Raw genomic sequence first — 24727 nt, 5'->3', positions numbered from 1 at the left:
CAGACTGTATGTATACTTGAGATGGTTCTGCCACGAGAATTTCTTTCGCTCAAACTTTATGAATGTTTTTTTCAGGGGGTTTTGAAGGTTTTTTCAATATATTTTTATTGAGAAAGTAAGAAGTTTTCTGATGTTTCCCAGACTTCAGATCTTCATTACCAACCACGCATAGCTTCCTCGTAAACACTGTCGAATTAAAATCCTCATTTCATTTGTCTAGAATATTATGGACTATATTTCTTATTTTCCTGTTTTGGCTTTCGGCCATATACAACGTAGCTATATTATCAGTTCTTGTGCACAGAGTTGGGGACAATAACTTACAATGGATAGTAGGGATGCTTTCTCCTGTTTTTGATTTCCTTCTTTACTTCGCCAAGAAATAATTTGCTGTCCTCTAGACTCCAGCCAAGCTTATTAAGAGTACGAAGACTCATACCTTCGAGTCCAGTCATGAAGTTTTCCTGTTCAAAAGCCCCGATCAACTTCAGTCGTGGATCTTTGGGCCATGGATTTGAAGGGATCTTGTATTTCTTTTCCACAACAGCTTCAAACCCAGCTTCGTCGAGCCATTTTTTGAACGAAGCCGGATCTTCTAGAGGGGTTCCAAATGCAACTGCTGCGGCTCTAATGTGTTTATCATATTCGCGGAATTTACTGCCAGGGGGTAATGTATCATCATCACAGCCTAAAACACCATGAATGGATTGGAACTCTACCCAACCGCCTGGTTTAATGTGACTAAACAGTTAGAATTTGTCTAATTCCCGAGGAAGAGACTTACTCATAGCATTGAGAAATCAGATCCGGCCAGTTTCTGACTGAGAAAAGTAAATCTCTGGCGAAAACAAAATCAAAAGTATCTTTCTTCCACGTCCAAGGCTGAGTGATGTCGTCGACTTGGAATTGGCAATTTGGCGGAGCCCTAAAACCAAATTAGACCAAAGAAATCTAGAAGTTTTGCTCTATCAATTCATGAAATGGTGGAGGGCCTTACCATCTGGGTTGTATAGGAGCAATATCTATCCCCAAGACCTTTCAAGGTCAGATCATCCTCATCATTCTGAATATAATTGAATACTCACCTCAGCGGATGGATAAGCATCAGCAAAATCAACACTCCAAATTCCTGATCTAATCAGTCTCGATCTGCTTTGGCCCGGCCTTAGAACTGCATAGAAAACTAACCAGTTCCAGTGCCAAGATCTAGGACCTTTTGGACATCTGTATCGATAGGTGCTAAGAATCGTTTCTTCTCAAGAAGCATAAAATACTTTGCATGCGCCATGTCGATTCGGTCCATCTCCACTTGGTCCATTGGCATTCCATACTCTTTCAAACGTCAGTCCTTTGACACTCAGGATATGCATATTCGCGATTAATCTTTACCTTCTTGGCCATACACGGCATATGTTCTTCCATTCTCTTCCACTCCCTTCATGATGCTTGAAGTGAGCGACGCGAGAGAGCTCCTTGCATCGTCTCCAACGTCTGCTCCCTGCCATTGTTATTATCCATAATCATTCTGCTTTCTTCATGAACAAACCTCATCAATAAAATCATCTCCAGGCTCGATGAAATTTCGTTCGGACATTTATTATCTCAACTTTTGCAACTATATTCACGAGATTTAAAGGCTGTTGTGTGGGAATCTCGCAACATTTATTTCAGAAGCCGCTGGAAGATTTCTCTTTGCAGTACGAACTTCTACACCTAGAAGGATTCCGATCTTCCTTGTTTTCCAGAACCATGTCATTATGTTGGTGAGCCGTTGATGCCCCCGTGGAATTTTGATTAGTTTTTGGGACGGCTCGATCTCCCTGTCCCCCGAGCTTGTGGCTGGGAAGCGACAAGGTATATTCGGGATTAGAATTTGAATTCAGTAGCATATCCGTTCTTAACAAATATTCCATGATACAGTATTAGCAAGAATGGACTGTCCCCACTTCAAACTGTTCGATCCCCACATCACACAGATTTATGACGTGGCTTCAAAAAGTTCGAAATGAGCGTCTTCCTCGTTAACTACTCAAGTACATAGCATGATGTTCCTCAACTAACCAGCACTTTTGTGGCTTTGTCAACAACGTTTGAAATCGACATGGATTCTCTCCAAAACTATTCAGAATTATCGCAAACTGCAGATGAAATATCAACCAAACTCAAGAATTTTGACGGCAATCATCATGTCAGAACTGAACTTCTCAAAAAGGTTGACAAACTTCGACTCCTTCTCGAAGAGCCGATTGATGTGGTGATGCGACAATGGGAATATGTGCGTTTCAGCTCTTAAGGGTGGTGGACAGTCGTTTAAATTTACGTATGCTAATATACTATAGACAAATGTTATTGCTGCTCTCAATCTTTTGGTAGAAACGAAAACGTTTGAGACGATCCCTGAAGAAGGATCAATAACGGCAAAGGACCTTGCTGCAGCTGTCAACGTAGATGAATCTGCCATTGGTTCGTTGTTCTACCAGTACATGCACCCCACGAACTCGCACTGACTCTCCCCAAGCCCGTGCATTAAGAATGTCTGTAATGTTTGGTATTGGAGAAGAGGTAGAGTCGGATACCTTTACGCATAATAGTAAATCTCTTGCTTATCGACCTGGGTTTCAACAAGAATTCTTCAAGCTCATGTAAGTCTTCAGAGCCAATGATCTCCCTAATCACGCTTCCCCCTCCTCTTTGCCTACCCCAGAATTATGCGAAAGTTCTGACGATCCAGTTATGACCATACCCCCGCATATGTTAAGCTTCCAGAGTACTTCCAAACTCATTCCAAAGAAGATCTCTACGATCTGACAAAGGGGCCGTACGCCTATGGCCATGGATTGGAAGGCAAAACTTATTACGAAGCAATCTCTCATACTCCAGAGCGTCTACATATGTTTAATACGACCATGGTATCCATGGAAAGACAATCTCCTATTACTGGCATGTATCCATTTGCTACACTCAAGAATGAAGTTGAAGCGGAGAAAGAGAGACCATTTGTGGTGGACATCGGAGGTGGAAGAGGTCAAGCTTTAGTTGCTATTCAAAAAGAAGCACCCAAAGGTTTTGGTGCAAAAATGATTCTTCAGGATAGATCAGACGTATTGGAAAGTTTGACTGAGCAAGAAATTCCTAATATTGAGAAAATGGTTTATGATTTTCATACACCCCAACCTGTCAAAAGTAAGTTTTTCACTGTCTTTCGTTCGGGTGCATTATTATTTAAGACGAGTTATGTCGATGGTTAAAGAAGTCCAGTTGGGGAAAATAAAGTTACATATTCGGTGGTTGAAAGTTTCAAAAATCTGGTGTATAAACGCAAATGGAAATCGGAATCTAACAGAAAACAGATGCTCATGTTTACTTCATTCGACGTATCCTCCATGACTTTTATGAACCAGTCTGCATTCGACTCCTCAAAAATATCGCATCAGCTATGGGTCCTACATCCCGTGTTGTGATTGCTGACATGATACGACCCGAGAAGACTGAGATTGGTGGTGAACTGATGATTTATTGGATGGACTTTTGTATGATGATGTTAAATGGGAAGGAAAAGAGTGAGAAAGAATTTAGAGATATTATTGATTCGGCTGGATTGGAAATCGTTAAGATCTGGAGGTATCCAATTGGAACACAAGCACAGATTGAGTGCCGATTAAAAAGAGTATAAATGATAATCCGTTAACTATGAAATCAATAATTATCGAAATATGGTGAGATTTAGTTTAATCGATAGATTAGATGTTCTAATTCTTTTAAACCCTTACGATACTTCAATTGTATCAAAAACACAACGAATGTAATAGTCCAAGGAAAGAAAGAAAAAATGAGTAACGAGAAACAAAGTCGCATAGAAATAATCGGTTCGTTTACAAAAGGGGTAAAAAGTTTAAAATCAATTTAATTTATTCTCATCAGATATATTGAGTAAAGACAAAAAGATGTTGTAAGAAATTTGTTTTAGTTATTTGGTTATATTTCAAGATCCGAAATTTATTGAATATAAAACATTTTTTATTATTTCATTCTAGGAACGACTTTCTAGATTGATTTTTTTTTCACGCCCAACTCCCGACCAACATCTCGTTAATGGAAAAGTCGTTTTTGACATTTTGAAAGTTTTCTGAGGTTTGCAGTACCCAATCTTACTCATCACTCAAACTAAAAGAACAAAGAAAAGAATGAAGATATGACCTTACCTCCGATGGAGCTGCACTTGAGAATATTGGCTGTTACGTAAGCATTGTTCGCAAAACTCAATCCATCTGGGGTCTTGTCCGTTCCAGGAGGGGGTTGTACGTCCAGATGCGCAATCGTTGCATGGATTTCCGATGAATTGATGGCTTAATCCGCCGCAGCAGCAACACTTGACTACCTCGTAGTCACAGTAGTTGCATTGTTCTTGGTAACCTGACATGTCTGATGAGTTTAATTGAAGATATTGGGTGTTCTTTGACTTTTGAATGGTCTGAAAAGATTTATGTTTTCGAGTATTCTGAAAGTCTGAGGATGATGCTGAGAGAGTCTCATAATGCGATTTACAAATATAAATATCCATCTGCCTGGCATTATTCACTGGCTGTTCTCTTATAGTTCCCATTTAATGATGATAACCTAGTTTCATTCGACTGGAAATTTACATACGGACTTGGAATTTTTCAGATATTTTTCAGAAGAAATGAGACCATGATGGTGTTGTTTGCGGAAATTATAGCAAGCACGGCATGGTCTATAGGGGGGTTGTAAGTCAGGGATTATTTCCTAGATCCGACTACACACGTCTTCCAACTCTCGGAGATACAAATTGAAGAGCGGATCTCTTCAAACTTCCTCTTTCGATGGTACCAAGCTCATAAATTACTTTCTTGAAATAACGTTCGGCGGGACAGCAAATGCTTTCCGATCGTGCCCCTGAGAGACTATAATACTGGAGCTGACATGATGGAACTGACTATTTGTAAGACCTTGACCAATATTAATATATCACTAATGCTATTGCATTCTTAAATAGAGATCTTACTGGAATGTATAGGCCATGCTAGGTGACTAAGCCAGAACCTCTTTCCTTGGGAGATTTCGCAAGTCAACATCTTGCTACGTGGAAAAACGAAATGTAACCCGGATGGAGTGAGGAACTGAAGATCGTTCTAAAATGGTAAGGGGGGGGGGGGTTGATTTATGTGTTCGAGCCATCTTTGCTCCTCAGGGCCAAACACCAAATCTATTCCGAATGAAAACTTTGAATGAGCATCTAGTGTTTTTATTTAGCTGGAAGACGCTCGCAAAGTATAGTCGCGTAAACGGATGAGGCTTATTGTATGCAGCTAGCCATCTCACCGAAATCACGGAGCATATTCTAACTTTTTTTGGGTTTCAAAGTCAAATATGAGCAACTAGCTCGCTCTTTACTCGAAATGATGATACTTTTCATCAAGAACCTAGCAACTAGTAGCCTTTTCACTTATTAATCAATTTGTTTTACATATTAATCGAACAACTTCTTTCTTGCCTTGCCCAAAGTCAAAAGACCAAAGTTTCGAAGACTACCATCACATTGCTGTTGAAACTACGAAAATCTCGAGCCAAGGAAATCCCGAACTTATTACAGCAAAAGCGTTCCATGGCTAGAACTTTCAAACCATTGTTCACCGACACCCAGCGCTGGGTATTACTGCCATCCCACAAGTCATGTAAAGTCAAGTCACACTCATGTCTCGAATGGCGAAAACATTCAAATGGAGTTTTGAAGGGGCACTATATAATGTCGAACCTTCAGCCTATCACAAGTATGCCACAAACGCCGTGATGCCCCATCGAAATCGAACTCCCTGCCTAAAAGCCACCTCCAGAATGTAAAACCCCACCCACAACCTTTCCCAGAACTCCCCTAATTCCATTTCTATTCTCTCCCACACACGTAAAGACAACCGCCGTCCCCCAAGCAAAAACTGCCCTCTCAATCCACTGCTCCTCCCATCTATACCTCCTTGGGAGAAGCGTAGCTAGTGCTCTCGGTGCTACGAATAATCCCATTTCTTCCCTCCGCTTTGCATTTTCTATCAGTACACTCCATCCACACATCCAACATCCGGTTCCTATACAATATCCTGAATCGATGGCTTGACAGGCGTGGGGAGATGTACCAAGAATATAAGGACCAAATTTCGTACGAGTCAGACAGATACCATAGTAGAAAAGTGTTATGAAACTGGATAGAAAAGCGGAAGATCGAGCTGATGATTTGAGGGCATGAGTAAGAGCTTTTTTCGAAATTTTGGGGTTACGGAAAATAAGTGCCAAGTTTAGTGGCAAATACATTGAAGCAGACCAAATAAAAGATTTATAAAATCTAGACACCGCATGAAATTCACAGCTTGGACCAGCACCCATGTGGACTAATTCACATGGGAATGGAATGGATTTTGTAGGGTCCCCATACTCTTCCGGTAAACCATAATCTTTGCACATATCTCCCAGGAGATGTGCTTGACCTGTTTCGACTCCATATTTCAGTTCACCATAACGACAATAGCGGAGAGCTTTTAGCAGACGAGAATCCACTTGAGCAGCGGATTTGATCCATTTGTTGTAGGCGCTAGGAAGACGAGCGGGTGTGTAAATGAAAGCCCACATTGTTAAAGCACAAGATGTGGCGAACAAAGTTGGGTCTGTGAGGGATGAGATTGTTCTGTCTACCTAATATCCAAGTCAGAAGTGTTTTTAAAAACAATTTGAGTGTTGGAAAACTTACCCTCGACCACCTGCCAGAAGCTTGTCGCCGGCTCTTCCTCCTAGCCCATAATTCCCCAACTATGCAATCAACAGCTCGAGTAAAAGAAAATAACGTCAAGTCTAGAGTTCTTCCCGCGAACCTAGTAGGCCGTAATTCGATACCATTTTTGGTTTCAAATGCTAGATCTTCAGTGAAGGTTTTACTTGGACGGGATTGAAGTAATTTGAGACTGAAGTAAGCTGATATGAAGGTTGAGAGATAGCGAGTGAGCCTAGGTGACTTTATATCAGCATGGAGATTCGAAAATGAATTGCACCGCCAAAATAATATAGATGGGAAGTGGGAATGGTTAGGATCTAATGTGCAGTATTCGATGCTGAGCCCATTCTTCCTCTGACTCAAAATTGGCGAGACACATTTCACATTATAGAAATCCAACAAACCTTAGCTGAGTGACCACAGATAGATTTCCCAATAACCTCTCAAAGAGTTCCCGTAAAGGAATCTAGATCGACAGTCAGCATCGTCCTCATCATTCATCATGACCAACTCTCACGTGCCTGTAATAAAGTACTGCCTCCAACCAGCGCCGCACAAAACGTTGGAAACCTTTGTATCTCTAGACCCCCTTTCAAAATTCCAACTAATGAACTCCAAAAATAATCTTCACCTTCGGGTTTTGGATCAATATTCTTCCGATGTCGACTCAAGTGAACCAAAAAAAGGGTTAATAATCTTGGTCCCGCACTTGATGCATAACCTAAGATGTAGGCTCGAAATAGCGGTCGCAGTATTAGCGGAATTGCTCTATCCAAACTTTGATATGGCTTCCTCAATGGTAATTTTTGCATTTTGTAGTCAATAGTCTTTGGGCATCAAAGTCTCTACCTGTGTGGCTATCAAAGATCAGCATTACTATCCCAGGAAGCAGACACTAAATCTGCAATCGCCGTAAAGGAATAAATTATATCATCAGATGATATAAACAAGGTTCAGAGAGAGCTTGGGTTAGAAGACATATGGTTAGCCTTGCGATGTCTTGTCAAAAGAGGTATTTACCGACAGGATAAGGTGACATTACAGCTGCAATGTTACTTGAATGCAGATGGGCCGACTCGATCATGATACATATATAGAGGGGCTCGAGGGGGGACATCATACCTGGCTGAATTGAATGAGTTAACCCAATCGAGGGGGGTACATCCGTTTTAGGTATTCACCCCCGGAATGATGTTTTGATGAAAATGCGGAGGAAGATGGAGAAGGTAAAAACCCCGTGCCGTAGCAATTTTGACCTCGGCGCGAAAAGATTCAGGGAATTTGACGAAAGAACAATGAAAGTCAAAGGTACGGTGGTACCAGAGGATTAAAAATTAAGAATACACAACTATGGTGAAGATTGGATGACTGATTGACACGTTTAGATCGTGGTGATGATAAGACGTTGGGATGTCTTTGATTGTTTCACTGCAGGATTGAAGTGTGGAATTTGATGCATTCGTTGACTTGCTTGCTTGGTACCGAAGTTGGAACTTGGGATGAAGAACGCCACATGGAGAAATATGCAACTTTTATGTGAAGAAACAGGGTTGATACCGAGATTGGGAGTTGGGAAGCCGAGACGGCTGAATTCCTGATGTCGGCTCGGAAATGGTAGAGATTGAGATGTGTAGTGGACCCAGGTATAATTGTTTTCAAGGGAGGGACGGAGGGGTGGAGAGGAGGCGAGGTGAGGTGAGGTCAGGATTTGATTCCTGCAAGTAATGATGATCAATTCGCAACGAGAGTCATGTGTGGTGTTGTACAAAAGAAGCCGAATGAGGGAGGGGTCATTGATGCAAGGTACGATGGTACGGAAAGTGGTTGAAGGGTGGCGGAGGAGTAGGAGTCGATGTAGTGAGTCGATGTGAGTGGGATGCGGTGGGCGATAGACGATAGACGATAGACGATGGGCAATGGGCAATGGGCAATGGGCAATGGATGATGGATGATGGATGACGAATGACGAATGATGTATGATGTGAATTTTCCAGACGAGATACTGTGTAGAGTCGTCGAGTGATATTGATGAATGATATGGTGAGGAGAAGTGTATACTCGATTGAGTCTGTACCTAGGTACTTGAAAGATAATTGCACGTGCTAGGTTGGCGCTCGGGAGGGAGGTATGGGTATAGATGAGAATGTCTAGATGAGATTGTCTTGATGAGAATGTCTCATACTCGAGATACTCTGTCTCTAGCTTCTCCAATCCAAGGTCACGCGTCTTTCCCATTGATGGATTGAGACTAGGCGTCTTGTTATTTCATCACACCTCACTCTCACTTCCTTTCACACTTCACACTTCACTCTCACTCCCACTCTCACATTTCACATTTAATTCCACGGGCGCTCATCACTCTTTACCTGGTTCACCTGTACGGACGGCATGTACCGACATCCATTCCCACAGGCGTAGGCACATATGTATCCTGTACTTCGTACTTACCACGGCGTGACGAACGAGATGCCGCTTTACATCACATTAATCCGAGGGGGACTAGTAGGAACCTAGGTAAAACGGCCCCTCATTATATTAGTGTACGTTGGAAAAGGACCGGGCGCACCTTGGTCGTGAGGACTAAGGACTAAGGGCACAGTCGGAAAGAAAAAGAGAAAAGAAGAAAAAAAAAGAGTTTTATAAGTGACTCTGTAAATTGGCATGTGATTGTTCCACGACCCTTCTCCCTTCTCCCTTGTCCCAATTGAAGCCTTCATTCAATCATCATCCCAGTCCGAGTCCCAGTCCTGTAATCCTAGGGAACGACGGTGGACGGCGGACGGCTTGATCAACGGCATGAACATCCAGAAGATCATCAACACCAACAAGAACTAAAAAATTAATTACATCGCACGTCGAGCCTCGAACGGCCCGTCATACGATATCTATACGTAACATTTGTAGAGTCCCAGAGTAGTCCTAAATCTTCCGACTGGATTTGACTTCATTTAACCTGACTTCACTTCACTTCAACGGTAACCATCAGCTTGGCGCCCGTGAGAAATTTCCGGAAACAAGAATTCTACGAATTCGAGATGCAGATACTCAAGTAGCTACCGATCCCTCGCTTCGTATTCAAATCGAGGATGTATATAGATGTATATAGATGTATATATATAGATGTATAGAGATGTATAGAGATGTATAGAGATGTATAGAGATGTATCTAGAGATGAATCTCTGTCTGTCTGTATGAGACATGTATATCCGATGTTACCCATAATTACCGCTATATTTAATCCAAGTGTATAAAAAGAACATCTCCTAGTCGCCCGTAAACTTGTGAATCTAAAAGTTGCACTGTCCGTTTATAGATTTACTTGCTCAACTTGTCTATCACCTTGTCACCTCTCTCTCCTCTCCCCTCTCCCCTCTCCCCTCTCCCTCTCTCCCAAGGAAATTCAAGCCGAGAACGCGAGCTCTCTTCTTGGACCCTTTCTTTCCTTACCCCAAAGAGAAACCTGGAAAGGATTAGCCCCCCCGGAACTCCCCTCATAATCTACCCAAGCTTGTCGCCCAAAATTCGATTATTGGTCTGTTCCCCACCACCAGGCCAATAAGGAAAGCTTTCCCAACACTCTCGCGCTCTCCAGATATCCATCCATCTTTCTTTGATTCTTCATTTAAAAATATACTTATTAAACAACCTAATGATATTTAAGGCATAATACATTCATTCCATTTCATGTCCCCCCCCAACATTTGTTCCTTCTTCCTTTCGAACGAGGATTATGGAGGAGTGATCAGAATCTTCCCAACCTTGGTCAACTCACGTACATTGATTTCTTCCCCATCTCTTTCAACCCAAGCTGGAACCCATCCACGAGCACGAGGAGTAACTTTCTCGACGAAGTAAATATCACACGGAAGACATCGTTGAGCTATCGGTCACACAGCTATCGAGTAACGCCGAATCGCAAAAAATCTATCATTTTGTACATACTTGATACTGGAATCCCCGATACTCAATGGTCGATACTCTACATCCTCAATAGCTTCCCTGGGAACTCCTCTCACGAATTTTCTTTTTCCGTTAATTTCTTTTTGGCACTCATGCTTGCGATTCAACGTCTTAATATGGGTTCGTCGAAGCCACCCGACCTTGACATGCCATTTGGCTGTGAGTATCTCTTTATCCCCATCAACATTTACCGGAGTACAAAATATACGTGCTAATGTCATGGGTCAGATGCATTTGATTCACATTCCACTTTTCCTTTCCCGTCACCGACAGCTCCAGCACCAGGTCCTCCATTACTCGACGATAGCGAATCCAACCTTCTCGATACTTTCTTTGACGGAGTAAGCTCTGATCATTTTAATTACGACTTCTTCCCAAATACACAGGATGGGGGGGAACTTGGAGGGGGGTGGGAAGAATTACCCCCGGCTTTCATGGGGACGAGGGTTACTTTTGATCAACAACCTCAACTTCTAAATCAAATGTCCTCGAATTTCGGCGATAGGAATACCGGAATGCACCCACCACTATCTCAACCATCTGTGTCACATTTGCCACCTTCGACTGAATCCGCAGATGTTCTAGCAGCTGCTACCGTGTTACAAAATGGTTCAAATGCCCGTTCGCATAGTTTAAGCAGTGAAACTTTGTTTGGAAATCATGGCTTGCCATCGCATCCGGGGAATCATCACATCAGACCACAATCCATGTCACATTATCCTACTTCAATATCAGGACTGGATAGACCTCGAGATGGATTTATGCGCGATACTTTATATACCGAAATGATGTTTGGACCGAATCATGCCGGCCCAGATTTAATGAGAAGGCCAAAACCAGTTCCTCAAAAAGTCGATATAAGATGGGGTTCTGATGCAGGATTTGGATCACCACAAGGATTCGTTCCACCACCAAATGCAGCAAAAGTTGAGGAATCGGAACGACAAAGATTACAGACGCTCGATGGATTTATTGGGGTAGCTCTATGTGCGGAAAGTAGTGCAGAAAATACGAGACCGAATAGTCCAATAATGCAAAAGAACATACCAACACAACGACGGCAAAGCTCGGGGGTTGTCAAAGAAGAAGACACGGAACCACCAAAGAAGCGACGGAAGAGTAAATTTAGTCCAGTTGAAGATGCCGGAGAAGATGATGAGGAACCACAGCCTAAAGTCGATGGTAGGAGAAAGAGGAAATCCGTGGTAAAAATTAGTGGAAGCTCCCCGGGACCATCGGAAGCAGGTCACAAACGACGAAAATCTTCTTCGGCTGCGGCGAAATCCACCAGAGAAAATTTAACAGAAGATCAAAAGAGAGAAAATCATATCAAGAGTGAACAAAAACGAAGGACTTTAATTCGAGAAGGATTTGAGGATTTAGGGGAATTGGTACCAGGATTAAGGGGTGGTGGGTTCAGCAAGAGTGCGATCTTGGTAATGACGGCGGATTGGTTGGAGGAGTTAATGCAAGGAAATCAAGCCCTACGGAGCAAGATCGATGCTGCGAAAGGGAGATGAAATGGAGAGACGAGTCATTGATCACTGTTCTTGCGCATGATCATCTCCATAGTTGAAACTTGGAAGGGGGTATCAAGTTCGGCAGTAAACTGTTCCGAATTCCTGGAGTGAAAATGGGAAAGGACATGAAGTGTCCATGGAGTTTGGCGTTTGGTTATAAGGGCGGAATTCAGACCATACGCACAATGAGTAGCTTCCAGTCTCTCTAGCATATAGGGGTTGAGACGAAATAAAGATACCACGTGGAAATGATGGAAATATCATGCCGAATCTGCAATCATCTTGTGGAAAATGAAATGAATGTAATCGGTAGTAAAGACTACCTAGTTAGTTATCCATTGGGGAATGAGTATATGCTGCATAGTCGCAGTATAGCAATGAATTATAAAAGTTCAGACCAGATTGGATTTCAAATGTATACGACCCGATTGATCATACTTATAGGAAGACTCGGGTTAAATGGAATCCACTTCTGGTGTTTCTAGCAATTTTGGTATTTCCAAGTCCTATCTGCATCATTTTCTATTTATGGAACCATGGATTGAATTAGAGCAACTGGCTCCTTTTTCTTACGAGATATCTTTGGCTCCCACTTGTCAAACTCGGTTTTCTGCCATCAGACCAATCCAAGCACACTCTTTCGGAGTAGGGTTGTCATGATCTTGTCTTTGGCATTAGCATCATATTATCAAACCATCACATCGGGATACACTCTACGTCCTGCATAGATAGTTCAAGAGAAATATTAGATGCCACATACAATGTATAAAAGCAGCTTTTTTTCCCGTATGATTGATGAAGACACCGTGGATTTACATTGGTCTTAATACTAGGTTGTCCATATATTCGTGTTTAGTCGGGAGTCAATGAACCATGGCAACGAGCTTGGAGGATGGCAGGATAGCTACTCTAGGGATGTTTCCGCGATTGAGATCAAGATAAATCCAAATGAGATCTTGGGGTATGCTTCTAGGATCTGGGGCTCTTATGTGAGTTGGGTATTATTGGGCGAGATGTTTACTGGAGGCTGGGTGTGATGCTTAATTTACCTTGGTGTGTCTATTATATCATGATATTCTTCAGGGTCCGCACTATTTTGGGGGTTGGGACAAGAGAGCATAACTTTTGCTTGCGTGTTTCCTGTCATGACATCCTCTTGCTAAGATAAGATGTTATGCAATATTCCCCCTCTTCACTTTATTCGAAAGCTTGCTCAGTCACCCCTTTTTTCTCCTGTCGTGTCATGTCTTTCTCCTGCAGTGGTAGTTGCATAGTGCGTCTGCTTGGTGAACTCTCGCTTTCAATCCAGAATTTCTTCTACAGCATTCTCATTCTCATTCTCATTGTCATCACATCTACAAATCATAGCTATGTGACCATTCCAGTGCCAATTCTGTAAGATTACAATGGCAACTATTGCTTGCTGTTGGTGACCCGGCTAGGAAATTTATGAATGTCTAGACTTTCTGTGGTGATGTTCTTGAGTTGGGAAACCCTCCCTCGAATTATGGAAAATGAGATATGACGACATTGTCGAAAATTAAAATACGTTTCGGTAAGAACTACAAATCTTGAGTTGATGGCTTGTGTGCGATTTTGTCAGGTGGTTAGATTGATAGAATAGAAAAGTGAATCGATTGTCGTTTTATGTTATGTGGAAGAGGAAAGGAGAGGAGGGAGGGGAGGGGGGCGTTCATGTCTTTGAGTTCATTATGTATATTAAGTATGTTCTTTCAATATTATATCTTTTGTAGCTTCATACCCACTAGTAAATAGGATTTCGAATATTAATTTGTATTGATACATTGATCAATTATCAGTGGATCTTGAATTGCAACCGATTTGTAGTCCCAGTCTGTCTTGGTTACGATTGTTATCCTGAACCTTTTACCAAAAGTTGGACAAACAAGCCATGCGGCTGAATTACTCGTACCCTTCAGATAGTTTACCATTGCCATCTCCCGAACATACAAACGGCTCATCTCAAGTGCAAGCCTAATTAGAATTTCTATCGATTCACAACTTTCGTGGAATTCAATTTGTGCATCTAGCATCTGAGGACTACTTTGTAGATCATCATATAAATGCTGCTACACTATTCTATTTTCTAGGTCTCGGTCTTGAACACCTTAACATTATAAATCTTTCAGTAAAAGCTTACAAGAGCTCTCTGCGTGTGTTGAATTCAAAACAAGTGTATTGGCCTGCACTGAAAGCCTAAAACGATTTGCTGGAATCAAAAGACAATTTTCCGAGTGAGAATCAGACGTCGCCAAACCTGTTTAGATTTTTGATTTACTTCGGAAGCAATGGGATGATAGATCCAGTTTGGATCCGAGAGTTGGAGTATGGAACCAAAAGAGAAGGGGTATCGCAAATGATCAAGTCTAATAAAATGAAGCTTTGTAGTAATGGAAGCAGTGGTAGAAAAGACCAATGATCAATCATGTGAGTGCTGTGCAAAGTTAAACAGGGAGGGAATTGACTGTAAATCATCTCAATTTGAACCATGGCACAACCAACGTCTGTCTGTCCAAGCTACTCTTGTATAGCCGTCCGAAATGATCTCATGCGACCTCCTTCGACATGCGAACAATTCGGCTATAAATAAATGTCACATCACCATACTTATCTACCCACCGGTACTCCACTTTATCCCCCCTTACTAATCTCCTCGCACCAACCAATCCTATTCCAATCCCCCAACTCCACTAACCCCTCCAAAGCGCCGACGTATCAATATCAATATCCCGAAATACACTCATACCCCCAATCCCCTTTCCTACTTCCAAAACTCCCCCCTCTTCCTCACCATCACCATCACCATCACAGTCTACATCTAAATTACAATCCCACCGCAACAATGGTTCTCGTCCACATAGTCCTCTTCCAATTCAAACCAAACACTCACAAAGACCAAATTGACGATGTATGATTATCCCCCCCTTCACCGACCCCGCCACGCCTCATTCAATCATAAGTAACATGACATCCCATCCGAGCGAACATCAACTAACCAAGCGGAAAACAAAAGTTATGCAAACACATGCTCTCGCTCCCAACTCTGTGCATACATCCAGAGTCCCATAAACCGTATATCCTAGAATCTTCTGGCGGGAGGGATAATTCGCCAGAGGGCCATCAAGTAGTGTTACACCCTGCCTCTTATACTCTCTCCCCCTATCCATCATTATGATCACCATCACCGTTGCACACAATCCAGGGTTTCTCCTAGATACCTTCTCTCTCACTCATCTGATCATTATTAATTTTCCCGACTCCATTTCTTTCTCTTTTTCTTCTTGCCTCTTCTCACTCCGCATTCCTAAATATTATCCGGGCATCCCCTCGCTAACACCCCTCCTCCTCCAAGGGCGGCTTCTCTCGTGGCTTCGTGTTTCATTTTGCTTCCTCCGCCGATCGAGATTACTACGTGAATGAAGACCCAGCTCATCTAGAATTTGCGAAGAAAGCGGGAGGGATAGTGCAGAATGTTAGAGTTGTTGATTATGAGATGGGTGTTTTCTAGAGAGCGGAGGTAGGGTTGTGGAAGTCGATTGATGGGATGGGTGGGATCGGGGTGCTTAGGATGATGGTAATGAAAACGTGATATAATACCAATTATCAAAACAGAAGAATTCAGACAGAAGAGATCAATAGTGCTAAAGACTATTAGAGAGAAAAAGAGTACTGAAGAAACATTCGACAAATCTATTAGTGTCATAAAACTTTGTTTGCATTAAGTATCGGTATGCTGTACAACTATATGCAAAGTCTATCCTGCCTGTGAGGTATCACTGTCCCTAATTGCCAATCCGAAAAAGTATGCCACCGGAGCGTGCTTATACGCAGACCGGTTCCCTCCAACGCCAACTAAACGCCATCCAATGCATGCCCATGCTTATGCCCATTACATCACAAATCAGAATACTGTCGTATCTATCGTATCATCAATTATAAGCCCTTGGAAGCTTTCTTTTCTGCTTCTCGTGCTGCTGATTCATCTTTCGTCATGAATGATTCACCACATCCACAAGATTTGTCTGTGCATTATTAGTCGGGATGCTCAACAGAGGAGATAACATTGAATGAAAAGTATAGTGGAGCTTACCGATATTTGGATTATCAAAAACGAACTTTGCGCTGAGTCTGTCCTCAACCCAATCCATTGTGCTGCCAATAATCTTGAGTTGTGCGGTTGGATCAATGAGAACTTTGACACCATCTTGCTCATGAACAATATCGCTGAGGGCACCTTTCTCAACATATTTCAAATCATATGCCGATCCACTACATCCACGGTTTGCGACACTGATCTTGATGAGTTTCGCCTCAGGTTGGTTGCTCAAATCGCGCAAGACTTCGACGGCTCGTGGGGAGAGGGTAATGGTCTTCTTAAGAGGAACAAAGTTGAAATGACGCCTCTTCTTTACAGGCTTTGACTTTTGGGCTTCCGCTTCGGTGACACTGATCGAAGGTGGACGAGTATCGTGAACTTGTGGAATGCCTCCGGTGATGGACGTTTCCGGAACAGCGGCTTCACGGGCTGGTGGCGGTGGCGGAGGGGTAGAGAGAGTATATGTTTGCCAGGTACTGGTTTGCATCTTGCGTTTTGCCTCGGCGCCTGTAACTCGCGAAGAAGAGAATTGGCGAATGATAGGTGAACATTGTCGTAGAGGGGCTGACGATTGTGATGAGGCAAATCTGAAGATGATGGGCGCTGATGATGTCAGAGGAGCGACCGCTCTTTGTAAAGACATCTTGAAGGCAGGTCTGACTATCGATATATTGAAGTCGAAGTATTAGGTTGAATGAAAATGGATTAAAGGTTTTGAGATGTTGTGCGAAGGGTTGTTAATCACATTTGTAGTATTCTTAGTATCTTTTAAGTTTCTACCTAGCTTGTTCTTAGAAATCATGGGCTCACACAAAGTTCAGTTCGGCTCAGGTCGGAGTCGGATTATCGTTCTAGCGAACCAATGGCAATGGATCTATTGTAAGCAGTACAAGACCGTACACAGAACAGGTGAATCACAGATGACACATTGGTTATATGGCATGACAAAGGTTCATTGAGGCTGACCAAAATGAGAACGACTGATGAGACTCCCAGTCAAGGAATTTGGAAGGGATTTGATAGGCCACCGGTGGACTGTCCCCCAAACACTTGAATTTCAAATAGCTCTTCCGAAGACTGACAAAGAAAGTGTGAACGTCCAATGAGAAGCCACCGAGGCGATCGAAAGCGCGCTACTCCCCTTGACGATTAGCGCCTCACACTTATCGGCCGCCGGCTAAGGAAGCTACCACATAATCCATAACCCGTTCCTAAATCTGGGGCTTTGTGACTACGTAAGGAGGTAAGGCCAGAGCACATCCATAATAATTTTAATTAAAGATATTCCATCATTTGCGACACAAGGAAAAACGTCCTCGAACCCTTCATACTCTACAGTCTCTCCTTTCCCCCCTTTGAATTGAGGATATATCAATTGCTGCCATGAAGTATGGAGCCATCTCCTCTTACTCAACAAGCTCGTCCTGAAGTATTCCAACAAAAGATTGTAGAGTTGTACGAGGCTCTATTCAAGGTGGGTTCGGAGCGATGTTGCGCATCATTTCATATAGCGCCGTGTCGCATTATGCTCATGCTGATGAACACATAGGATGAAGACGACCCTGACAAATCGGAAGGCTTTTGGAAGGAATTCTTTCTGTTGCGACCAAATAAAGCCACATTGCAAACTATTCTAAATCAATTAAGTGCAGACGGCTTGCTGCATCTTCAGGTATGAGGGAACCCAGGGAAATACATATGAGCCAATGCTGATTGTGGTAGATACAAACTAGGCAATTGTTCTCAAGGGCAGTAGGATGTATAAAGGCAGGAAATCACCCAGCAGATGCACATGCGCTTGATGTACGATGATGCCCCTTGGTTTGTTTGACAAGGCTGACAATTTTAGACCATCACAGCCTTCTTAGCAGCCGTCCTTTCAAAGAAATATACAAACCCAAGTTCGGATATAATAAGCGTTCTTGCAGGTCTAGATCATGTAGATGGGATATTCACAGATTTTGTTGCTGCATTAGACGTCACAATTCGAACAGGGAGGAATTGTAGGCACACCACTCAGAAATCGGGGAGACATTACTGACATTTTGCCCAGTGGATATACGTCGGAAAGCTATTGAAGCAGCATTATCAGTTACATCGGGCGCATATCAAACTAGTTTACTTTCTTATTTCACGCATCGGGACCTTTTCCCTTCTCTTATGAAAGTATGACGTCCCTTTCCGCGCATCTCAACCAAACTGACGTTTCTAGTTCATTCAAGATTCAGATACCACTTCACTCACCTTCGAACCATTTACTCTTCTAGGACTTTTAGTTAATTACAACAAATTCGAATTTCAGAACCCTTACAGATTACGACTTGATGATTTTGTTAATGAAGGAACTATACAAAAAATAATTCGCTCGGTGGGCCATACATGTACGACATCCAGGGCTAAATATATTGCGATTCAAGATGATATACCGGAAGTATGGTCAATTGGGAGTACCTTGAGTATGTTAGGGTTGGGAGCAATTGCCCCTGGTTCTAAACCAACGGCTCCAGCCCTTGATCCAGATGTTGCAAAGGAAATGTTCTCGAAATTGTAGGTCAAGACGGAGCTTATGTTGAATCATACTGACAGTTTTGTAGACCTGGCAGCGAAGCCGCTGTTCTGCTGGCTACATACGATTTTGCGCATGCGAACAAGCTATTTTGCTTTAATTTAGTATCGATACCCGTGGAGAAAGGAGTCGAACACCCTCTCAGTGCCTATCTATCATATACCTCATACATACTTCAACATGCACACCTATCCTCCCGAACCGGTTTCTATGCACGTACCAACCTTATCGTTCTCCGCATACTGATCGAAGATCAAGTACTATGCAAAAAGATATGCAGCGAGGAAAGCAAAATGCCCGTCCGATTATGCCGACAAAGACAACCATTTTTACCTTTGGTTCGCGCCGATAGAATCTTTGCTGCTTATATGTTGGATGTTGCGATTGATGCTATAAATCATAATCTTCGAAAGAGACTAGACGTGGATCTCTATATTCTATGTGTGGGCATCATCTTACGAATCATTTCACACCTTTCACGATCTCGAACACGCCTCACGTACCACTGGTCTGAACTTTTCCGATCCCTACTTGCACTCGTGCGATTCCTTACCACTTATACAACGGATCTGAAGAACCTCCTTAACATTGAAATACTTCTTGATGACCTGGTCAACCTCATTGCGTTATCATTATCTGCCGGAGAAGCATTCTTGCCCAGTCCCGCGGCATACGACGACTTGTTTTACAAATTGGTAGAAACTGGGGAGGTACTGGTGAAATTCCGAGATAATTACAATCTTGGGAAACGACCAAAGAGTTCAATAGATACATTGATCAGTGTCACTACACACTATAACCAATTACTTACGGATGGATCAACTGGAAAGAGGAAACATCTTACGAGCGCGCAAGTTGCGGGGGTAATCAAGCAAGGATACGAAACGTTGAGCATTCAAGCTAAAGAGGGACTGGATGGATGGGAAAAATATAGAGAAGCGGATGAGAAGACATTCTTGAAGAAGATGGCTAGGACGGCTGTGGCAGATGTCAAAGTTCTTGTTAGTGAAATTTAATCTTGAGGGAAGATACCACGGATTGTATATTAATTCAACGATTTTACCTTGTGTATACCCATGTACTTTTAATTATCAAAACCTTAGCAGAATGATACCTTCAATTAAAGTTTCTGGCCACCCAAACTTAGACCTGCCCCATAACAGGCATGCGTATGCATATGTATCGCATGAGAAGTACCGTAGCTGACTGCATCTTTCCATGGTCCTTCTAAACGCCCAATGCCGTGGTGAATAGGATGAAGAGGTCAAACCAATCCACAATTTATGGCACAGCGCTAAACGAGGGGGTACTTCAAACCAATGAGGATTGACAATGTGGTCCAAAGATGGAAAGTTGATGAATCGATTGGTCAGTTTGATTTTTGAGTGTTCCTTGCATCGGTACTCGTATTGATGGTAAATACGAATATCCGACGTCTGCTATTCTCTACCCAAACGTATACTATAACTGTGCTCTGCTCAGATGTGTAACCATGAAGTGATTGGATATGGCTGGGCTTGACTATCGGTAGGGTTTCATGCAATATTGTTTTAGCGTCTCCAGGCTAAAAATGAAGGGTCACGAGTTCTGGAAGATTTGATTTGTCGCTTTGGACAACCATTCGTTCTATCTTTTGGTCTTCACTGGATATCGTTGCATCCTTTGAGGTTTAGAGGACTCAGCGACATGTATTCATCGCTTGCATTGTACGAAGAGGTTTGAGGATACGAAAGAAAGAGGTCTTTGCTGTGGTCTGTCTTAGGATACTCTCTTCAGGATGTCTCTGATTTACTTTGGACCTCAGGAAGATGTGGTCATTGGGTGGCCGAGTTTCTGGCTTGCAAAGTCGCTACTTCACACGATAAATGGCAAATGACGAGGTACTGCAAGAGGGTTCGAGCGACAATACCATGAGTACATGTACTGATAGTACTGATATAGTATGTCACAAATGGAGAAGGAACCTTCATGTCATCAGAGAGGTAACTTTTCATTGCATAGACAACTTCATTCTGTCAAGGTCTATGATCAAGATTCATTATTCTGGAATTCAAGGATATCTATACATTGCAAATCAATAACACCAGTATCGATCGTCACCAGCAATAACGAAATCGAAGCTTTACGGGGAAAGAAGAAGATCTAAGCAGTCAATAGATACCAATCCTTTGGAAGTATCACAAGAGCTGGAACAACCACCTCACCAAAATTGTATCCACCAGAGTTATTTTGGAAGTCATTAGTTTTACCTAATTTCTTTCTCCAAATCTTCACTATTGCATCAGTCATACAGTGAACTCTCAATCTACTGGTCATTAGACGTTTGACGAGGAGAGGCGCCTAATTCACCCCAGTCAACCCCCTCATTTCGGATCACGCTTCTACCAAGGAAAACACAATCACGGAGGACGAACCAGATATCAAACATTGCTCTTCGAAATCTCCAGCGGGTCAACGAATGATCACAACAACTAATCTAATTGTGAATCCGAAACAAAGCATCATTTGCCATTATTCTTTGTTTCAACTTCTTGATTCTCAAAATAGTTTGTTTGGTTGATGCTCGTGGTACTCGTGAGTTGTGTGTCTTCTTTGTACGTTCTTGTATTAAGTATACGTCCTCGCCAAATTGCCCATTCTTCCTCTCCTTTCTTTCCCCCTTTGTCCTGTCAAGAATTATTCACTTTACATTTTTCTTTTTCTCTATTGTCATTACAACAATATAATTATTTTCTCGCTTCGGACTGCTTCGGAAATCATCAATAGAAACAATAGAGCAAGGTTCTCTATTGTGACTCCTTAATACACTCATTAATTATTCACAATATCATTCTTCACCACAACCTTAAGGTTCCGTAGTCAAGTCGACTTTTGTACTTCATACAAGACATTCAACCCCTTCTAAGACTTTGGGTTTCCTTTTAATCCCTGGAACTTTGCTTTCACTCAAAGATCAACTCGACCATCAGCCTGCATAGATTGCATAGACTACACTGCATCACTGCAAGCTCCCAAGACGAATTTTTACCCTGGAGGTAATCCGATACAAGATAGATTGCTAAGATGGATGCTTTTAAAGGCTACATAGCTTCTCAGAAGATCCAACATTCTCACGCCCCCTCCAACGATTCTTCCATCAACAGCGGCCACGAGATGCATCCTTACGGTGTCAATCGAAACATCAACGCCGCACCTGCTGATGACTACTACACACCATACCTCGGTCTTCGAGCACGCCTATCACAGACATGGATCAACAGATGGACAGTTCTCCTACTACTTATTATTGTTCGGCTCCTTATTTCTTTGGCCGGTATCAAAGGAGATGTCGCATCAGCCAAGACCGAAGCATTATCAGCCTGTAGTAGTGTTGAAAATGTCGGAAGTGCCATGGCTTCTATGCCTCACTATCTCTCTCAAGGTGTTAACAGTATGGCCGCTGCTGGTATTACAAAGGCTGTTAATGGTATGATGCAAATGCTTTACATGAGTCTCACTGGCGTCGAAGAAATTGTTCTCTTCGTCATTCATATGATGACCTCAACATATATGTGTCTCATCACTTTGGCTATCACTGGTAGTCTCCAAGTCGCTATACAAATGATCGAAGATGTTGGTGCATTCATGAACAAGTCTATCGATACCATCACCGGCGACATGTCATCTGGACTCAAATCATTCGAAGATGACCTCAATGGCTTCTTGTCAAAGATCAATATCGGTGGCATCTTTGGAAGCAGTACTTCACCGCCAACAATTGACTTGAGTAGTGAGATAAACAAACTCAATTCCATTCAAATCGATCCCACAACCATGGATGCCGATCTCGCCAAACTCAACGCATCCCTTCCAACATTCGAGCAAGTCCAAAACTTCACGGATAACATCATCAAACTTCCATTCGAAGAGGTTAAGAAACTCGTGAATGAGTCAATGATCGCTTACAAGTTTGATGATTCAGTCTTTCCAGTTCCTCAAAAAAAATCCCTGACATTTTGTTCCGACAACACCGCCATCCAAGATTTCTTCGTCGGTCTCGTCAAAACCCTCGATACCGCCAAGAAAATTATCCTTATCGTTCTTGTCATCGCTGCTATTCTTGCCTGTATTCCCATGGCTTTCCGCGAAATCTGGGGTTGGCGCGTTATGCAAATACAAGCCGCCTTACTAAAAAGTCGAAGCTATACTAATGAGATGGATATTCTCTATCAAGCTCATCGTCCTTATACTTCACAATTCGGTCTCAAATTGTCAAGGAGGTTCAAGGGTCAGAAGAATCAAATCTTGGCAAGATGGTTCATCGCATATGCTACATCTATCCCAGCACTTTTTGTTTTGGCTCTTGGGTTGGCAGGTCTTTTTACCTGTCTTTGTCAATTCATCGTCTTAAAAACCCTCGAAAAAGAAATCCCAGCGCTTACAGCAGAAGTTGGAGACTTTGCAGAACATGTCGTCAAAGCTTTGAATAACGCATCCGAATCTTGGGCTTTAGGGGCCAATTCCGTCATCAATAACACGAACACGGAAATCAATGACAATGTTTTTGGATGGGTTAATACGACAACGGGAGCTATCAATGAGACCTTGAATGTTTTCACTGATGAGATGACCAAAGCTCTCAATGTCACATTTGGTGGTACCATCCTCTACAAACCTATCATGGGTGTCTTTGAATGTTTGGTTGGACTCAAAATCGCGGGCATCGAAAAAGGTCTCACATGGGTTAGTGATAACGCTCATGTAGAATTCCCTGAATTCCAACCAGACGTCTTTTCACTCGGCGCGGCTGCCTCTCTCTCGAATACAACCGCAGACGACAATTTCCTCGCTAACCCTGCTACAAGTACTACAGATGAAATTACAAACGCAGTAGTGAAGGTGGGAAAGAAATTAGAAGCAGTTATTAGGCAAGAAGCTCTTATTTCTACTGCACTCGTTGCTATTTATTTCGTCATTGTTCTCATTGGGTTAGTCCATGTTATAATTGGCATGTGTGGAAGAGATAAATCTCGAGGCGAAGGTGGCTCAGCACCGACCCCTCTTTACCGCAATACCGATGTCGAAGCTCCTAATCAACACCTGCCAGAGATTTCACGAGAGAAATTTGGTACCAGTGGAAACGATGGTTGGCATCAAGAACATATGAGAGCGGGTGGGGATCCGATAACGCGAATGCCATTTGGAGGAGGTGATGGTGCTGCAGATGATCTTCCGTATAATGGTGCACCGGCGCCAACATATGAAGCATCAATTGCCCCGACAGAGCGATTGGGAGTGGTTCCTGCAGGGAGAGTTAATACCAATAGAGGACCATGGGTTAGAGATGAGAAGTCTCGAGAATTGTGGGAAGCGGATGATATGCAGAGGAGAGCTACTAGTAGTTATGGACATTTGGAAGGGGGAGATGAGAAATCATCGGGATGGGGAGTACCGCCGAGAAGAATTTGAAAGCTGGGTCTTTCAAACGGGAAACGACTTTATGATAGATATGATTATTACATACATAGGCATAGCATATGGATAAATGGATACGCATTAGAGAGACAACGGGTTGAATGAAAAGGGAGGCCTTGGCGGATTGATATGTTTAGAGATTTGTATAGAGTAATTTTAATTTCGCCTGAAATCCACACACGCACACGTGTCTACTGAGAAATTTTCCACTGAATCAATTAAACTGTGATGCTTTATTTCTGAGGAAAACTGACAAGTAATCGGTATGGTACATGTCATTCCAACCATCCCGTCTTTTTCGAATTATTGACTTTCAGCTGTTGTTGAGAAATAC

General features: G+C 42.5%; 8 protein-coding genes across 10 annotated transcripts; 5 read left to right on the top strand and 3 right to left on the bottom strand.

Moving 5' to 3' along the window:
* Nucleotides 1-144: 144 nt before the first annotated feature.
* Nucleotides 145-1862, bottom strand: BCIN_14g05490 (hypothetical protein). Its single transcript, XM_024697311.1, has 8 exons — nucleotides 1547-1862; nucleotides 1390-1498; nucleotides 1189-1332; nucleotides 1086-1129; nucleotides 998-1035; nucleotides 785-925; nucleotides 325-741; nucleotides 145-279 (listed from the first exon to the last, which is right to left on the bottom strand). Exons 1-8 carry the CDS (start codon nucleotides 1592-1594, stop codon nucleotides 225-227), a joined length of 996 nt encoding a protein of 331 aa, XP_024553126.1. The 5' UTR covers nucleotides 1595-1862; the 3' UTR covers nucleotides 145-224.
* Nucleotides 1863-1975: 113 nt separating this feature from the next.
* On the top strand, nucleotides 1976-3794 carry BCIN_14g05480 (hypothetical protein). The gene is made up of 5 exons (XM_001550192.2): nucleotides 1976-2275; nucleotides 2340-2463; nucleotides 2519-2642; nucleotides 2732-3183; nucleotides 3351-3794. The coding sequence occupies exons 1-5, from the start codon at nucleotides 2102-2104 to the stop codon at nucleotides 3671-3673; spliced, it is 1197 nt and encodes a 398-aa protein (XP_001550242.1). The 5' UTR covers nucleotides 1976-2101; the 3' UTR covers nucleotides 3674-3794.
* Nucleotides 3795-5465: 1671 nt separating this feature from the next.
* On the bottom strand, nucleotides 5466-9238 carry BCIN_14g05470 (hypothetical protein). Its single transcript, XM_024697310.1, has 5 exons — nucleotides 7898-9238; nucleotides 7297-7738; nucleotides 7180-7241; nucleotides 6755-7007; nucleotides 5466-6699 (listed from the first exon to the last, which is right to left on the bottom strand). Exons 2-5 carry the CDS (start codon nucleotides 7585-7587, stop codon nucleotides 5836-5838), a joined length of 1470 nt encoding a protein of 489 aa, XP_024553125.1. The 5' UTR covers nucleotides 7588-7738; nucleotides 7898-9238; the 3' UTR covers nucleotides 5466-5835.
* An 819-nt stretch (nucleotides 9239-10057) lies between these two features.
* On the top strand, nucleotides 10058-13024 carry BCIN_14g05460 (hypothetical protein). The gene is made up of 2 exons (XM_001550189.2): nucleotides 10058-10895; nucleotides 10965-13024. The coding sequence occupies exons 1-2, from the start codon at nucleotides 10829-10831 to the stop codon at nucleotides 12254-12256; spliced, it is 1359 nt and encodes a 452-aa protein (XP_001550239.1). The 5' UTR covers nucleotides 10058-10828; the 3' UTR covers nucleotides 12257-13024.
* Nucleotides 13025-14728: 1704 nt separating this feature from the next.
* On the top strand, nucleotides 14729-15981 carry BCIN_14g05450 (hypothetical protein). Of its 2 annotated transcripts, none has more exons than XM_001550188.2 (3): nucleotides 14729-15185; nucleotides 15291-15401; nucleotides 15630-15981. In XM_001550188.2, the coding sequence occupies exons 1-3, from the start codon at nucleotides 14868-14870 to the stop codon at nucleotides 15783-15785; spliced, it is 585 nt and encodes a 194-aa protein (XP_001550238.2). In that variant the 5' UTR covers nucleotides 14729-14867; the 3' UTR covers nucleotides 15786-15981. The 2 variants fall into 2 exon arrangements, with proteins under 2 accessions (XP_001550238.2, XP_024553124.1); XM_024697309.1 differs by having other exon boundaries at nucleotides 15291-15404.
* Nucleotides 15975-17192, bottom strand: Bcisa1. The gene is made up of 2 exons (XM_001550187.2): nucleotides 16368-17192; nucleotides 15975-16299 (listed from the first exon to the last, which is right to left on the bottom strand). Exons 1-2 carry the CDS (start codon nucleotides 17014-17016, stop codon nucleotides 16211-16213), a joined length of 738 nt encoding a protein of 245 aa, XP_001550237.1. The 5' UTR covers nucleotides 17017-17192; the 3' UTR covers nucleotides 15975-16210.
* Nucleotides 17193-17293: 101 nt separating this feature from the next.
* On the top strand, nucleotides 17294-20075 carry BCIN_14g05430 (hypothetical protein). Its single transcript, XM_024697308.1, has 7 exons — nucleotides 17294-17847; nucleotides 17923-18045; nucleotides 18096-18176; nucleotides 18223-18376; nucleotides 18427-18539; nucleotides 18586-18920; nucleotides 18968-20075. Exons 1-7 carry the CDS (start codon nucleotides 17764-17766, stop codon nucleotides 19953-19955), a joined length of 1878 nt encoding a protein of 625 aa, XP_024553123.1. The 5' UTR covers nucleotides 17294-17763; the 3' UTR covers nucleotides 19956-20075.
* Nucleotides 20076-20465: 390 nt separating this feature from the next.
* Bcprm1 lies at nucleotides 20466-24587 on the top strand. Of its 2 annotated transcripts, none has more exons than XM_024697306.1 (3): nucleotides 20466-20819; nucleotides 20881-21513; nucleotides 22019-24587. In XM_024697306.1, exon 3 carries the CDS (start codon nucleotides 22093-22095, stop codon nucleotides 24385-24387), a length of 2295 nt encoding a protein of 764 aa, XP_024553122.1. In that variant the 5' UTR covers nucleotides 20466-20819; nucleotides 20881-21513; nucleotides 22019-22092; the 3' UTR covers nucleotides 24388-24587. The 2 variants fall into 2 exon arrangements, with proteins under 2 accessions (XP_024553122.1, XP_024553121.1); XM_024697307.1 differs by having other exon boundaries at nucleotides 20881-21533.
* The last annotated feature ends 140 nt before the right edge of the window (nucleotides 24588-24727 follow it).

Source organism: Botrytis cinerea, chromosome 14, assembly GCF_000143535.2.
Source record: "Botrytis cinerea B05.10 chromosome 14, complete sequence".
In the NCBI taxonomy this organism is placed as follows: Eukaryota; Fungi; Ascomycota; class Leotiomycetes; order Helotiales; family Sclerotiniaceae; genus Botrytis; species Botrytis cinerea.
Note: the sequence above shows the minus strand (reverse complement) of the source record. Positions and strands in the feature narration are given on the sequence as shown.